Raw genomic sequence first — 17,985 nt, 5'->3', positions numbered from 1 at the left:
ACGAAAATAACGAGCCAGCGCCTCCCCAGCCGTTGACCTCACCGTGCGTCACTGGTCGAGTTGTGTGGCCAACACGGAAATGATGATGGGTGGGGAACGTACCATGTCTGTAGGATGGATTGCCCTTTAGTAATATTGCACTAATAGATCTAAGACAGTTCTACCGGTGAGACAATTAGAACACTGGTGCTTAACCTGGAGTGCACGCACCCCCAAGGGGTGCGAGATGCCCTTTCTGGGGGTGCAAAACATGACCACATGTCTTTCGTAGGTAAATCATCGAAACACAAATTAAGCACGGGAACAGAAGTACGTTCCATTCATTGGCTACCACATTCTGATTAGCTCCCCCCCTCTCCTCCCCCTCAACTTGCTTTTTAAGGGATTACATCTTGAATCATTGCCTCACTTGATGCAGCTAATCCGGCTGTGACGGTCCCACCTGATGACGGAGACTTGTGTTGCCTCCGAAACGTCGTGATTTTTGTTTTTTGTTTTATTTTATTTTTATTAATTTAGATGTTTTACCTACGTGACTTTACCGAAAAAAACCTAAGAATATAGAAGTACAACTACTTTGTTATATCAAACCGATGTACTTATTTACTACGATGAGCCAAGAATGTCCGTGTGTCCCGCGCGTGACGTCACTCCACGTCGGCCAGCCCCCCTCATTAATACTCATGAGCGGGTGACGTCCTCCACATGGACCCTCCTCTCATAAATAATAATTAGCGGGTGACGTCACTCCACATGTAGCACCCCCCCCCCGCACCATCACTAATAATCATGAGCAGGTGACGTCACTCCACATCGAATAGCCCCCACAATAATAAAGAGGTGACGTCTTCCAAATGGACCCCCCCCCCCCGCAATTAATTAGCAGGTGACGTCACTCCACATGGGGGGGGGGGGGGGGGAACGAGGCACCTCCTACCCCCTCCTCGGCGTCAACTTACAACCCTCACTACAAAGGCAGAACCCTCACGTCCCGTGATCTCCGTAACGCTGTTGAGACAAAGAAGTAAAAAGGACGTCATGATGAACAAGGGATTATAACCTTTAAATGAAATAAGTCTGTGTCACCGCGGCCTTACAAACTGCACACGCATTGATGCAATGAATATCACGTCGCGGTCTGCTTTTCGCTTGCAAGTTTCAGATTTACTGAAATACACCCGTCCTTGGACGGGCAAAAGGCTCGTAAACATATATGTGTTTACGATTTAGAACCTAAGGGGTGCAAGGCTGCAGTAAAGGTTAAGAACCACTGTACTAGATAGTGCTTTGACAGATGGTGGCCTTGCTGACGCTTTAAACATTTTCTTACAATTTTTTTTTTATCACCCGAGCTTCAACTTCATGTTGGACAGTTTACAGACTTGTCACTCCAAGGCTACCACAATTTTTGTGTTGCACGTTATTTTGACACTGGTTCACCCAAGCCTTTTGAGAATTAAAAGACAATTCCTCACGAGTGGGAAATTCACATTCACCAAAACGTTGCATGCAAACCAACAGCAACAACGTGAACCATCGCAGAGCGTGCACAAGAAAATAATGACCAAAAACCACACAAATATAGTTTACCCATTATTGTTTATTGATGACCAATTTAGACCCAAATATATTGAAGGTGTTTAAGGGAAATTCAATCTGAAACATTATAACGCAGGACACATCACCAGCAGGAATTACGGACGGTGAAGAAAAACAATCTAATGGCAGCCAAGGAACGGAATATGCATCCAAGGGGACTTCCGCCGAGAAGCTGCAGCAATGAAATCAGTTTGTGCGCAGGTGCTGGGTGGATTCTTTCATCACTGGACTGAGAAAATAATACAATTTATAACGCGCGCAATGTTGCCGAAGATGCAATTCTGAGGCGGTGAGCCGAGCTCCGTGTCAGATCGCGTCGCCCAGTTCTAAGGAGACTCGGTGGTGACATGTCGAGTTGAAGAGATGCGCCTTTAGATCGCTTTTGAACGAAGAAAATTATTCATCGTAGCGGAAGTGAATAGGGATGACGTTCCAGAGGACGGGGGCTGCGATGGAGAAACGACGGGAAGTAATTACAAACCTTGCCCTGGGAGTTTAGAGGTTCTGCGACACATTTCAAAGGTGTCTACGATTAATTGAAGTGTAAGGCGTCAGCAGAGAACTTCGGTACGGTGGGTAGCCGGACTCGAGAGCGCGGTAGCAGAGGCAAGCGATCTTGAAGGTAAATTTGATCGAAATGGACAGCTAGTGAAGGGCACGAAGGATGGACATGGAGTCAGGACGAGGCTTTCGGGGGCCGTGGACAATTCGGGCAACGTGATTTTGGAGGCGTTGCAGCTTATTTTGGTTGCTTAGAGTGGACCGGACGAGGACTGAGTGACAATAGTCGAGCCACGACCCAACAATGCCGCAGGCGAGAGTATTTGCGATGTTGGAGGTGATGAGCGGACGTAGATGGCGGAGGGCCCCCGAGGTGGTAGTTGCAGGACTTGAATACGAGGTTGACATGGGTGTCGAAGGAGAGTGTGGGATCCAGAGTGACGCCGAGAAATCTCGGATGGTCAGCGAACAGAACGAATGAATCGGTGAATCAGTGATTGAGATTCCCGAGGGGAGTGGGAGTGTTGGCAAGGCGACCGTCAATGCTTGATTGGGTCGTTCCCGGGCAGTTGAAATTGCCGGGAAGTACGAACCCATGGGGTGAAATGGGAATGGAATACAAAAGGTCAACACAATTTTTGTTCCTGGGTAGTAAGTGTTATTTCGTAATTGCTTATGCCGAAAAAGTGACTATAGTCAGTTGGGGAAAAGCATCCGGACAGCCACAGTGATCATGGCTAGGACGGACTCCCAAGCCTGGACGCCACTTTCCCTGCACGGAGGTAGTGGAAGTCCGGATCCATGGACAGTTGGGGCCGCGTCCGATTCATGCTGACCACAACTGGGCAGCGGTGGTTGCTGACAGCGCACGTGCGGCCAAGAAAATAATAAAATAGAGTTATGAACAGGAGATGGAAACGAAACAGGTAAATAAATACTGGGGAGGGGAGTATAGAAGAGAGAAAGGGGGACTGGATAACTAAGCTCGATGGGAAGGAGAAGACGCGGCGCTGGAGCAGTCAGACAGCAGTCAGACAGCAGCCAGCTCGCGCGGCGCCATCCAAATGCTAAGATGCCATCCTCTTTCACTTATTGAGAAACCTCTGCTCTTAAAATTCTCCAGGAACAGCTGGAGAACTTAAACGCTGCAGACTGGGCGTTCCTCACGTCGGCTGCGATGCTTCCGCAGCGAAGACGTGCTCGCTGGCTGGCCGCACCGTGCGGAAGGATCCGGATACCCTGGCTTGCAGGCACACACACACTGCTGCTGCTGCTGAAGCCGTCGGGACACCATCCTGGGCCGTTGCATTGCATCTCCAGCATGGAGGCCCGTGGTACCGCCCAAGCTCAGCGTGCCACCTGGCTGTGCCAGGTCAGGCAGGACAATGGCATCCCGATCAGCAAAGCATGGACTGGTGCCTCAAGGCTTGGTAACTGTGTAAGGCGAACGCTGTGGCCTCCTCGCAAGGCTTAAGCGGCTTAGCGACTGATCAGCAACACAACTTCATAACCTAATTTTAATCACGCTGGATTATCTTTATGAAACCACAAAACAGACATACAAATAGAGGGGGGGAATATATTAACTCTTTAAACCTAAAAATGTGTTTTAATAAAAACTCCCACAACCAAGTAGTTCCCAAATTGACTAAAAGCTGATTTGCGGAAAATACCAAATAATTTAACCCTTGACGAAAGCTTACAGTACTTAAGACATGGTTTCCTTGACCAGGTGGAGAATTTGCATCGGTGGAATTGGTCAGCCTCGACAAGTTAAACACAAGCCACCCAAATGAAAACAAGGGGCGTGCAATGGTTTTCTTCATCCCCAACATGCTGCGGTTGAAAGCTTTAGAAATAATTTTGAATGGGGAAAAACGCACTATCAGATACAGAAATCCGAGTTGGCATGTGTGCTTAATTGTCCTTGAAACTGCCCGATTAATGTACACCACCCTTTGGCAAATCACTGCTGGATGCAGGCATCCCCATGCTGTGTTGTGTCATATGGATTGCTTAACCATACTTCACCATGCCGGTCATGGCGAGTTGATTATATGGGACCAGTTCATGTATTGCTCACCAAATGACGCTAACCATTTCCAGGAACTAAACTCAACTCACTGGGTTTGTGGGGCGACGACGCTAACACTGTGCCAGGACAGGCGAGTCGCCGCAGATCGAAAATCGTGTACAGTAATTAAAGCCGAACGATTATCGAAACGTACAAACTGCGCCGCCGCCTAGAAGCCTGGCACGCCTGCGTGCAGCGTGTCGAGCAGCGTCCAGTTTATATTATTCATGTCCAACATTGAATCGGTCCAGTTCTCCTCCAGCTGGGGCAGGCTCAGTTCATGCAGAATCTTGTCAAAGCTGTCCTCGCCACATGTCCAGCTCGCTCCATCCACACCACCGTTGGCCTCCTTCGCAGCCTCCGCCACCCCCAATGATGCCGGTTCCCCCCCACCACTGCCCCCACAGGTGCTTGCCCCGGCTCTCTCTGCACCGCTGCGCTTGGGCACCATCGCCGCCACCTCCGCCACGGTATCCGCATCTGCCAACGCGGAGCCGCCAATCCCTTTGCTGTCGTTTTCCACGTCTGCGTCTTCCTTCTCTATCTTAACCAACACGATATCCAACGGCGCTGACGGTGCAGCGGCAGAGGTTGTTTTGTTCTCTGCAACGCAACCAGCTTTTATCGGGGTGAATGACAGACTGACTCTGGGCACGCGGTCCCCCCTTGCGCGCATCGTCCACGAGCTTGGCGTGACGCCTCTCAGCCGGTGCGGGGTGCGAGGGGAGTGGTGGTAGGCCATGGCGGCGGTGGCGGTGGCTGGGCTAAACGGCGAGGAGGAGAACGGCAGCGGTGGCGGAGTGAAAGGGGGGCTCCACGGGGAGAGTAGGCACGTGGGCGGCTCCGTCAGTTGGCACGGCGTGGAAGTGGTCAGGCTGAACCTCCGCGTCGGGGTCGCAAACAGCGCCAAGTCTGCGCACTCCGCGGCTTGTTGTCCATCAGGGTCTGCACGCGAGAGGAGATGGCGCAATCAGTCGGACGTGCCTTCTTCAACGGTAATCCTTATGCTCAAAGAAGACCATGTGAACATTAATTTCAATACAGCAGAACCCCTCTTAACGACCATCCCTGTTAACGAATAATCGCTTAACGACAGGACTCCATAGAGCCCAATATGTAGTGTATAGTATAGTAGTGTGTAGTGTATAGTAGTGTAGAGTAGTGTAGTGTAGACTGTAGTGTATAGTAGTGTTGTGTATAGTAGTGTAGTGTACAGTAGTGTATAGTAGTGTAGTGTATAGCAGTGTAGTGTAAAGCAGTGTAGTGTATAGCAGTGTAGTGTAGAGTAGTGTATTGTAGTATATAGTGTAGTGTATAGCAGTGTAGTGTATAGCAGTGTCGTGTATAGCAGTGTAGTGTATAGCAGTGTAGTGTAGAGTAGTGTATTGTAGTATATAGTGTAGTTCAGTGTATAGCAGTGTAGTGTAGAGTGTAGTGTATAGTAGTGTATTGTATAGTGTAGTGTAGAGTACAGTAGTATAGTGCCTCCATAGAGCTCAGTGTGTTCACTTACTGACCATTCCTCCTATTAACAACAGCTGTTGTAGGTACAGTAAATATTAATTAAAGCATTTATTAACCATGTTTCTTTTAACGTCATATGTTTAAGTTGTTAGTATCTTTTTGTATTAATATCCATTGTTTAAATATTATTAAGTAAGTTTTTTGGGTGAAAAGGGTAACACTTTCAGTGCTATCGGAACAAATGAAGCCTTTAACGTGTATTTCCTCTGCTCGCTTCATGACCAAATCACTTAACGACCGTTTCGTGGGACCAATTAACGTCGTTAAGAGGGGCTCTACTGTATTTGAAAGCTAATTTTGATACAATTGATTTATGTAAGATTATCATTCTACAATTAATATCTGGAAGCATTTTTTTATGCAATCGATATATGAAAGCAAAATGTTATATGCGTCAAACATATGGTTTAAGGTAAAGTTAGGCGAAAGATTGTTTAATATTATGTTTGGATTTAAGATTAATCTTTGGTTGAGGGTTGAGAGTATGACCTAAGCTTTGGGTTGGAAGTTAGAGGTAATGTTTGGGTTTAGGTTAGGGAATGATGGTTGAGGTTTGGATTGTGGATAAAACTATAAGTTTGGCTCGACTATGGAGTACAACTCAGGATAATTATGAAGATAGATGTTGCCGGATGGTGACGAGGTTATTGCGCTCAATTCACAATCTGCAGATACAACCTAGTCTGCATCAGCAGTAGGCCAAGCTTTCCCACCTGATGACGGACGCTTGTGTTGCGCCCGAAACGTCGTGATTTAATTTAGTTGTTTTCATGTCTTTTATTAAAATTTGTACCTACGTGACTTTACCAAAAAAACAAAGAGTACTACCTAGTCTTTAGTGACTAAGAGTGGCTGTGGATTTGGGACAGGATTATAGTTGAGCATGTAATGTGTTTGATCCATAGCCGCATTGCAAGCATCTACACCTCCCCATTAACACGCTTGGCTCCGTGCGGTGCGAAAGAAATTACATATATACACACACACATACAAGAGGCTGGTCGTGCAGCCAATTTTTACCTCCCCATTCGGTTCCAGAGGGATCTTTGACCACAGACTCCTCCATGAACAGGAACTCCGACGCGGGTGTAAGATGCTGGTGCGCAAGGCTCTGCTTGCGCAAGTGACCCTGCTTACGCCTGCACTTTGGGGTACGGTAGAGCGCTTGCTTCTTTGGAGTAAGGGCAAGACTCTCGCCATCACTGCCAACTTCGCTGCGCTGCCAGGTGCACGCCGGTGGCTGTGGATAAAAGTAAAACGCATTTTTAAAAATACAGAGGAAATAACTTAACATCACCACACGGATTCCCGAAGTCTATCATTATACAATCACACTACCAGACTGAAAACTAATTCCTTTCGAAATTGCTTATTGTGTTCAGTTTCTTGACCTTCCCCCGCACCTCCGATTAGCATGGTTGGCTATGTACGGTGCGAAAGAAGTTCAACGTACGTACGCACATACAAGCTCACAAAATGAAAAAAGCACCCATTCCAGTGACTACAATCCCACACACACTCATGAGGCTACGTCACGACAACAGTGGTGGTATAGATCACGACGGCAGTGGTGATGAAGACAATGTAGGTGATGAAGATGTCAATGTATTTCGAAGAGATGCCTCTCACCGTGGCTGACGTGCTGGAGGCCAGGCACTCGTGCACCCTCTGTAGCGTCGGCTTCTCTTCCTTCTCCTTCATCATTTGTAGTTGTCGCACCAAATGCTCCTTCACTTGTTGCTCTTGCTGGACAACTTGCAGCACGCTCTCATCCCGTACAATCCACTTATGCACCGTTTCCTGCTGCTCCTCCTTCACCGGTTGCTGATGCTGCTGTATCTGCCGTGGCTGCAGCATCTGTCCCACCATTTGCTGTTGCATTACAATCTGCGGCTGCTGTTGTTCCTCCTGCTGTTTCATAATTTTTGCTGGCGCTGTGGACATGGGTTGAGCCTTCACGGCACGGTTCAACGCCGTTGCGACCTGCTGCTGCTGCTCCTGCTTTATGGCAGCAACAAGCGTGGGCTGAATAAAGTGCAATGAGGAAGGCGTCAGCAGGAGGCTGATGGGCTGTGGCTCGGGTGGGCGAGGCAGCAGAGGCTGGACACGTCGAGCTGACGATGGTGCTGGTGCTGGGATTCCATACGCACGCACAGACACGCAACAGATCCACTGCACGTGAGCACAGACGTTGTACGGGCTAGGCCAGCATCGTGTATTATAACCTGCCATAGGAGCCTTTATCAATTAAAGGGGCACCATGGTGGCGAGATGTTATCATCCTCGCCTGGTATGCTGGAGGTCGGGGGTTCGATTTCAACCTAACGCCTGTAAATTTGGAGTTTGCATGTTCTCCCTGTGGTCACGTGGATTTTTTTCCGGGTCCTCCGGTTTTTCCTTCCACTTTTAGAAACATGCAATGAGATTATACAGATTATATTGGTGCTATAAATGTCCAAATGATGGGCCACTTTGTTGAGCTATCATTTGTGGGGCAGGTTGCTTCTGAAAAATAAGTTCATACCTCAGTGGGCTTTGCCTGGTAGGATGGGGATGGTTTAGTTGTATTTGTATATGTTTGGGTGATTCGTTTACCTTTCTTGTACTTTGCGCTACTGTCGTGTTTTTGTTCTGTTTGTTGTTGTAACGTTCTTAACCCTTGCCCCTACTGGACATCTGTGGAAAGGAGCTTCATAGCTCATGGGATTGCTCTAGTATGAATAAATATTCTGATTCTGAATGAGCGCATACAACCGACAGCCTCTTCTAAGGGCTCAATGCATGATCAATTGAAATAAATAGTTAAGAAACCGTTGAAGAAATGGTGTACGAGAGATGAGGTAACAATTGCCATACCTATGAGTGCACTGTGGCTCCCTTGCGATGTATCCTGCAACACATGGGAGCCATGCGGCTCGATTATTCATTCACTTAGAACCAGGGGATAAGGCCGCTGAAGCAGAAATGTCAAACATGTCAACGCAACCCAAGATAAAACATTACACGAGAAGGAAAATAACAAGTGTGCCACACGCCATTCGTCTATTCTGAGCAGGGGTTGCATCGAGTGAAGTGTGGCCGGAGTTTGGCGATATTATAGCGGCACAAAAACGCTCACATTTATACACAAAGATAAAGATCCCCCATATAGCCTTAGCAGACTGTAGGGGCAAGTGCTGTTAGCGAGCACCTATGAAGGCCGCAACGGTACACGAGGGGGTGGGTGGCCAGCACCACGCCCAACCGCCTTTGTCTCCCTAGTGGTGATGTTTACACACCGCACCAGGTACTCATTTGAGGCTGAGTCGACCTAGGGGAGGCCCAGGACCGGTTCAGATAATCGTCACTGGTGTTGGTCGTGAGCGGGAATCGAACCCGGTTCGCCGGGTTCATAGCGCAGCGCGCTAACCGCTTTCACACGCACACTCTTTCAGCACCCCAAGGCTGTGAACGAATGCCTTATCAATATTCTTCATGTCAAGATGCGAGATGCAATAAATGCATAATTAATCCTGGCCCTGGTCCTGCTGGGCTCTCAGCTAGATTCAAATGTCTTGTGGGGCCAGCGTGGCACGGTTTGGATTATGGCGTGGGAAAAAAAAAAAATCACCCGTAGTTTTGAGGGTCCCATGTTGGCTCAGCATGGATGTGCTAGTTTAAAAGAGGAATAAAACAGGTTACGTGTGGACAAAGCCAAGCATCTGTCTTACTCTGAACGAGGCGTGCCGCCTGTGCGTACTCTCATTGGACACAGTCCAGAAGGACTCCTTGCTTCCTGGCACTGTCTCGCGCACAAACATGGTGTGCAGCGACAGGTTGTGTCGGATTGAATTCTGTGGGCAGAGCAGGTGACAGGGGAAAACACTGTGAGAAGAGGCAAAAACTTAAAATACAAAAACTAAATTTGACTTGCAAAATTAAGCTAAAAACTATTTTTATTGTACCAGGTAAGGCCCGCTGAGCTATATAGCTCTTTTCAGAATCGACCTGGCCACAAATGACAGCTCAACTGAAATGGCTTATCATGTGGAAATGTATAGCAAATACTCTACATTGTTTTTTAAATGTGGAGGGAAAAACCAGAGGACCCGGAGAAAAAATCCACACGAACACGGGGAAAGAGACATGCGAACTCCAAATATACTGGCGTCATGACGGTCAGGATCGAACCCACGACCTCCTGTATACCAGGCGAGGTAGTTAACATCTCACCACCGTGGCACCCATTTTCATTTATTTAATATACCCGAACATCAAAAATCGAGCGTTACCCTCCATCCTGGCCGTGCTGAATGTCTGAAGTACGGGAAGCGGTGTGCAATCCAGGCATAGATCTCGCGCAGACTCATTCGCCCGTTGCTGCTGCTGTTGATCGCAAACTGGATCATGGCCATGTAAGAGAAGAGCGGCCGCTCCAGATTCGAGTGGTTGTCCTGATCAACCCAACACCGGAAGGGAGAGGGGGGGGAGGAAACAAGAAAACCCAAAACGCACATTTCAGTAACAATATCAATAATTTCAAACCAGGTAAATGTGCACTCGTATTTCATAATAATCTTTAGCGAGAGAAATATGTCTGATAGCAATGATTGACTTTGAGTTGAAAACTACAAAAAAGCACCATGCGTTTTGAATGTTTACGTGTGCCAATCAGTGCATTAATTTCTAAAATGTAACTTGAACAAAACATGTCAGTGGAGGTGGGTCATTGCCCTGACCAGGGAATCAGCTAAGCCATTTGGTAAACTCCCGTATATTTAATATTGGTTTTACTACCCGGCTTCACCCGGGATTTGGATTCTTGTCTTAGATTAATACACGGCCTACGAGGAGGGTGGGGGGATGCGTGACGTCAGCAGGCACACTGCGTCACGCTGCCGCATGCGAGTGACATTCACAGATGTGACGTCACCGCTCACTTGCCGGGCAAAATATATCCATTATTTCGCCCCCCCCCCCCCCCCCAAATACAAAAGTCTATTTTTATACTTTTTGCATTGTGTACAGTCTGGAAGCTACCCATATGCCAAATTTCAAGTTTGTTGCATGTTGGGACGTATGCTAAACCTTTCGAACGGACACACATTTCCATATTTCCCTTTTATGTATGTAGATTTCAGTATCAAACATATGGCAATGGTCAATTCATGGATGTTATGACATGAAAAGCATATGTATTCAAACAATAACTTTCACTTGTCAAATTATATATATATATAATAAATCATGACCCCACCTTTTTATTATCTTGTAGTTTTTTGCTGTTGGCAGTGGCAGCATCGGTGGCCTCGGTGAAAACACAGCTCTCCACGCCCCTGCCCTTTTGGTCGTTAGCCACCTTTGCTCTACTGCACGAGCTCAGACTCTGCTCCTGCTTTATTGTCCTGTCCACGGCGGGGTGGATTTCGGCAACACCGGGCAGCAGACGATCTCCCTCGAGTCGACCCAGCCACTGTATGCTGGTTAGGCTTTTGTTCATCGCGGCATCTTCGACATTGAACGACGAAGGTTATCAAAGAAAAACCTAACACAGTATACGTTTGAATCTTGCTATTGTGACAGTTGAATATGAACCTTATGGCGGGACCCCGGGGTCCCGAATAAACAGAAGTCAAAATCGTAATTAATTAATTTATTTTTGGCGACTCCGTCCTACCGCGCACATAAACGCCGCGACCCACCAGACGCGGATCATTCTGTTGTCATGTCGTCCAAGCCCAGCGAGGACGAATGCGCAGCAGAAACAAAATTTAGATTAGCGCATCGTGTAGAGCTCGTCGAGAGGAATAGATTGCCGTATCGTTCGCCTTCAACAGGCATAAAATGACGTTGCAACGCAGTTTATGCGAGAGCCGGGGGCTTATGGGATCCCAGGGTCCCGACATAAGGTTCATATAATCATCATTATCTTTAACCATGATTACATTTTGTCGTGATCTAGTGATACTGTAATTATATCATTATCTGCAACGTGCCTGACATTCTCCATCGCCAAAAATAATCTCTCACCAATTAGTCTGGCTTCAAGAGGTTTTACTACATTTTCGTGTGAGAAATTCAACTTAAAAAAAAAACTGTAACCAGCTCGTGTTGGAGACACTGTTGGTGGTGCATTTTATGTTCACTTGTATAATGAAACATCAGTTCAATGTTCAATCGATCTTTCAAAAATGTCCAAGGTTAAAAATCTAATGAACTGATACACTCTACCGGTGAGACTTGCATTGCTTCACTCTCAGCGCCAGGTAACAAATGTATGCCCTTTCAGACTCATGAAACTGCACCTTCCCCTCGAATCACAGTCGATCTGTTTGCATTTACGGCTGCTGACTGACCCACTAGCAGGTACCCAAATTCGCTTCCAAGACTAATATGAATCTCAGCAAGTTCTCATCTGTACCTCCGATAGGCACGGATGCCTACGTATGGTGCAAAACAAGTTCAACATACATACATCTGCTAATAGGGTTTTTCCCCTTTTTTCTGGCAACAAAACTGACACCTTTTGCAAGGAATCATGCTTACATTAACCACAATACTTGCAGTCAAATGCAAGTATCTGGTCGAACACCATATGAGACTAGGCTCTAAAGAAAGCTGTCTCTGGTGTGGACCAATCAATTTCAAAGACAATGCATAAATTATCAGAGTATTATTTTTTGTTTGCATTTGACTGCGAGTATTGTGGTTAATGTAAGCATGATTCCTTGCAAAAGGTGTCAGTTTTGTTGCCAAAAAAAAGGGGAAAAACCCTATTAGTATATTTTGGTACTGGCAAAGGAAGGTTCCATGATGATACATACATCTGGATCGCTCAAATATAACAACCGCATTAATGACGTACCTTTCTCGATGCCTGCGCCACAATTTCCCACAGCCGCTGTCCCAAAGGCACGCGTCGGCAACTTCGGCGCTGCAACAAAGCTCGCGGCGTGGTCGGCGGACTTCATCAGGCACGCGGTTGGAGCTGCCATGTTTTCCTTTCCAGGAAAGCAGGTCCGGCCTGCGTGGCGCGGTGCAGGAGGGTGTTCGAGGAGGATGGCCTTGCGCGGCGGTGGATTCAAGCCGGCACCGCTGCAATCTTCTTCCGTGCGGTTGTGCTGCTGACGCCGTGCGAACTCCGCCTTACCGCAATGTGCGCTTGCAACTCTCGCCACGATCGGCACCTGTGCCAGAACACAGACATGCCTCTTACACTTTGTTAAGTTCGGCAGGCTACGATTGTGGTACAATCCTAAATGACGTCAAGAGTGCAGATGGGTGTCGGAGCTACTGTGTAACTCTCACTCTCGAAAACAGTTGTTGCTAGGGATTACGTCTTCAATCCGTGTGCTTCAACTGGTCTGGGATTGAGGTATCTTTATATTATTGATTATATTATTATGAATGTTATCAATCATTGATTTTGGAATATATTATGTAAGTTTATTCATTATTGTTGGTTATGATCGACTTGTAGTTCTGACCACTCATTAAATTTCTCATAACTTTTTGACACCCAATGACCAAACTCTCATACTTTCTCAGTTACGACAAATCTCGAATCAAACTTAGGATATTACTATGTCATAAGTTGTTCTGTATTCTGGCTTCTGGTGACCATGACTGTATCAGGATCTAATGCTCTCGAGTTTGGATGCAATTATGTAAATTATATGTTGCATTTGAAGACAAACTCCGTAACAGCTGCCAAAGAATGTTGAACTTATTTCGCACCGTACGTCGCCAACTGTTATAATCGGAGATGCGGCGGAATCACAACAAACAAAAGCAGTTCAAAAGAAATTAATTTTCAATTCACATTTAAAATGCATAGCTCCAGCGGCTTCCTAATATCAGAAGACGGGCATTTCAGCCGGCCGCAGAAGCGCATCTGAAAGCGCGCGACGCAGCGACCGTCTTTAAATATCTGACTTTTTGAGGGATATACCAATACCTGGGAGCCAGCCGTGGCAACATCGTCTCGCATGCCCCCCTGCAGCAGGGCCCCCTTGGACGGTGGGCATTGCTCGCCGTCGTGCGGACGCTTCCGCCTAAGAATGAGTGGCCGTGGGCGCCCCCTGTCCATCGCCGCCGCTGCTGTCCACGTGGGGTTTCAGGGCTGCGATCTGCTGGTGCTGTTAGAAGAGGTGGTAAAAAAAGTCATGTGGATTTTATAAGTGGCTTTAACGGTTCATAACCCTCATTATGATGGGGGGGGGGGGGAACATTCGAGTAGAAGCACTTTAACCAAACTCTAAAATTAAAAACTGTTTGAAATGTTTCGATTTAAAGCTTTCGTGACTGCAGGGATTCATCTTCTTGGTTCTTTCGGTAAAGTCACGTAGAATGAAATAATAAAAATAAAACATAATAAAATATTCTCACGACGTTTCGGCCACAACAGCAAGCAGCCGTCCACAGGTCTGTCGAGAAGACATTTCAGACTCTGTCTTCTCGACAGACCTGTTCTCCACCTGAGGACGGCTGCTTGCGTTGTGGCCGAAACGTCGTGAGAATTATTTTATTATGTTTAATTTTTATTATTTCATTCTACGTGACTTTACCGAAAGAACCAAGAAGATGTTTGAAATGTTTTGAGGAACTATTTAAACCTAGTTTCACATGAATGGTTTAGCCAAATCTTCTGAAATTAAAGTGCACAAACCACCATGCCGGGAGAATGGATCGAAACGGTGACACGTGCATTGCAAGTCCTGGATGTGCTAACGGTGCTAACCATAACTCTGTTTCTCAGTTCAACTGGTTAGCATTTCACGTATATTGCCATTCGTATTTATATGTGCGGAAATCATTGTACGGTTTTACTGGTTTTTTAATGCAGCAATAAAGTCATAAAAAAAGAGATTTTAACCACCCGAATAGAATGAGACCCAAATTAAGCCAGTGCACATGGGCAGCTGCATAAGCACCCATATGAATGCCTGAAATATTAATTCAGCATCTGCCCCTCTTAGTTGATTACTTTATATTTGTTCATGTCCTCAAGAACTTTAAAGAATGGGTAACCTCGCTACAATTTTTCAGTGCCAGGCATATCCTTCACCTGCAAGGTATGTATGTTGAACCTATTTCGCACCCTGCCAGCGACAGTAGAGATGTCGCAAGGGGCAAGGTATCACACCCGACCTTTTGACTACGATCTGATCACAAAGTGGTTGAGGATTATAATATTCCAATCAGGCTGTCTCTTCTCACCAAGGACTATTGGTCCTGATGGATGAGACGTATCAACGCACTCTAGAGGTTTCCCCTCGGGTATGCTTAGAACTTGTTTGGAGTATTTGGCTCCTCTTCTTGGTTGTTTCGGTAAAGTCACGTAGAAGGGAAATAATAAAAATAAAACATAATAAAATCATTCTCACGACGTTTCGGCCACAACGCAAGCAGCCGTCCTCAGGAGAAGAAGAGGTCTGTCGGAAAGACAGCGACAGACCTGTTTTTCACCTGAGGACGGCTGCTTGCGTTGTGGCCGAAACGTCGTGAGAATTATTTTATAAAGTTTATATTTTATTATTTTATTATTTCCCTTCTACGTGACTTTACCGAAAGAACCAAGAAGATGAATCCATGCAGTCACGAAAGCTTAAATCGAAATTTATTTGGCTCCTATACATTTCCACGTGATAAACCACTTCGCTGCGTATCATTGGTGGCCACGTCGCTTCTGAAAAAGAGCTATACTGTATATAGCTAGGTGGGCCTTATCTAGTAAAACATTTTCAAAAAACTTTCATTGTTTTAACTTCGCCATCACAGCAAACACATTTCCCTCGTAGGATGGGAGGGTTAAAGGTGCAGAGTGCGTGACAGCCCAGGTTTGTTGACTATTTCTCCGACGCTCATGAGCACGTGTTGGCATTGACAGCAACGCACGAACTTCAGCGGGTACTCTTTTAGGCCGAGTATTAATAGTTATGGCGAGGAATCTAAGCTAAGCAGGCTTGTAGAGCAGGCATAACCAATATGGCACTAATGCAAATATATTCACTGCATAAACAAACACCGCTCCGTATAGACGGTAAGGCAAGCGAGTATAGTACCCATTTATACCGGTAGTAGTGGTCAACACATCACACAGAGCCGCATGTGCAACCCGTCTCTTAAACTACTGTTATATAAACTACAGTACTAACCATTGTAACTACAAAGCTTACTATATAGTGGTGAGAGCTACTGATGTAGCTCAAAGATAAACTCTGGGTGACGTGAAACCGATTTGACTAATCGTAAAACCTGCTTAAAGATAACTAATAACACTACGCATCTTGCAACAAATCTGTAAAACGTGGGTAGGTGCCATGTGTTCACTGCGTGTTCTAGTCAACAGCAGGCCGCGATAAGCCACTAACGGTTCACGGATGTCACACTGGACACGTGGCGGGTGGGAAGAGCTTCATAGCTCTTCGGATTTCCCCTCCAGTCTAAATATTCTGATAAACCCGACGCAGTAGTATCGGCTCGTAACGGGGTAATTTATTAAAAGAGACACACACAACACACACGAATAACCGACTGCGAGAACATCGCCACGACCACCGAGTTATACGCGCGGCGTTTCGTTTGCAGTCGAGGGAAAGGCGCCAAAACGTCCACTCGCTCGCGTCTGCGCTCCTTCAACAAAGCAACAACAATGACAACAACAATAATAACAACAACAGCAGCAAACCCCGTCTCCCCCGCCCGCCACATGAAAGCAATCGTCTCCAGAGCGGTGGCGAACGGCGGCGATAGGCCAAAGCCTTGCTGGGTTACAGGCGAGGTTGTCGCGCACACGACGGCGGTCACGCAAACACACGGCAGTCGCCACAGGGGGATGGGCACGGTACATTTCTAAGAGGTGACATTTACCGAAGGCATTCAACTCGGGGTGTTCGAGAGTAGCCGACAATCGTCGGGACGTTGAAAAGTCGCTCGCCTCGCCGCCATCAACTCACCCACAATTCAAATTCGGCGACCGTTAACCGATGGTCCAATCGGGCGCGAGCTCGGGATCACGTGGCATCGCAGGTGACCAATAGGGAACACCCCCCTCCCGCTTGACCCCCACCCCCCCTCCGCCGTCGCCCACTCTGTCATCGCACGGATTCGCTATTGGACGTCGAAGCGGCTGTCGGTGGTCACGTGGCGGGAAATTGTATGCGCATGCGCATTAGATGACACTCCCCCCCCACCTCCCGCCCCCTCCCACCAGCTCCCCCCCCCCACCACTCTCCTACTTCCCCCCCAAAAAAGAGGAAATGAAAGTAAATTTTGATTTAAAGCTTTCGTGACTGCAGGGATTCATCTTCTTGGTTCTTTCGGTAAAGTCACGTAGAAGGGAAGTAATAAAATAATAAAAATAAATAAAATATTTTATTATGTTTTATTTATAAAATAATAAAATAATAAAAATAAATAAAATATTTTATTTTATAATGTTTTATTTTTATTATTTTATTACTTCCCTTCTACGTGACTTTACCGAAAGAACCAAGAAGAAGAAGTGAAAGTAATTCTGGATTTGAAGTTTTCGTGACTGCAAGAATCCATACTCGTTGGTTTTATTCGGTAAAGTCACTTAGGTAAAAAAATAAAATGTGATTTAATTTAGTTGTTTTCAAAAAATAAAATGTGATTTAATTTAGTTGTTAAAAAAAGTGATTTAATGTAGTTGTTTTAAAAAAAACTATTTGATTTAATTTAGTTGTTTTCAATTAAAAAACTTTTACCTACGTGACTTTACCGAATACAACCAAAGAGTAAGTGAAAATAAACAGAATATATAAATATATAAACTAGATTTGAAGCTTTCGTGACTGCAGGAATTACTCTTTGGTTCTTTCGGTAAAGTCACGTAGAAATAAATTAAATTAAATAATAATAGAATAGGACGTTTCTATGTTGTGTGTCTCTCTCTACTTGGGGCCGTCCATAAATGACGTCACGCAATTTTTAACGATTTTTGACCCCCCCCCCCGTCGTCACACGCCCTCATATATGACGTCACAAAGCTCTGCCCCCCCCCCCCTAAAAAAAAACATTTATTAAAAAGTCTATTTAATTAAGTAGAACGTGTTGTCTATATTTATTTAAAGTTGCGCATTTTGATGTGACGTCACATTTCTCACCCCCCCCCCTCGTCACACATCGTCACAAATGTCTGACCCCCCTCCCCCCCTAGGTGCGTGACGTCATTTATGGACGGCCCCTTGTGTGTCTGTCCGTGTGTCTCCGTGTCTGTGTTTTGTCTCTCTTTCAAATGCAGCATTCTTCGGAAGAACGTTAATCAACAATGTTGACTTGTG

General features: G+C 46.2%; 1 protein-coding gene across 2 annotated transcripts; it reads right to left on the bottom strand.

The window, feature by feature from the left end:
* Nucleotides 1-1,617: 1,617 nt before the first annotated feature.
* On the bottom strand, nt 1,618-16,700 carry LOC133340561 (forkhead box protein M1-like). 2 transcript variants are annotated; one of them, XM_061548881.1, is made up of 10 exons: nt 16,636-16,700; nt 13,635-13,815; nt 12,543-12,864; nt 10,935-11,185; nt 9,970-10,131; nt 9,409-9,531; nt 8,555-8,588; nt 7,328-7,830; nt 6,719-6,938; nt 1,618-5,119 (listed from the first exon to the last, which is right to left on the bottom strand). In XM_061548881.1, the coding sequence occupies exons 2-10, from the start codon at nt 13,764-13,766 to the stop codon at nt 4,344-4,346; spliced, it is 2,523 nt and encodes an 840-aa protein (XP_061404865.1). In that variant the 5' UTR covers nt 13,767-13,815; nt 16,636-16,700; the 3' UTR covers nt 1,618-4,343. The 2 variants fall into 2 exon arrangements, with proteins under 2 accessions (XP_061404865.1, XP_061404855.1); XM_061548871.1 differs by having other exon boundaries at nt 16,550-16,652.
* Nucleotides 16,701-17,985: the final 1,285 nt, after the last annotated feature.

Source organism: Lethenteron reissneri, chromosome 2 (assembly GCF_015708825.2).
Source record: "Lethenteron reissneri isolate LAM-NWPU_2019-01 chromosome 2, ASM1570882v1, whole genome shotgun sequence".
NCBI lineage: Eukaryota > Metazoa > Chordata > Hyperoartia > Petromyzontiformes > Petromyzontidae > Lethenteron > Lethenteron reissneri.
The sequence above is the reverse complement of the archived record's forward strand: the minus strand, read 5'-3'. Positions and strand labels throughout refer to the sequence as shown.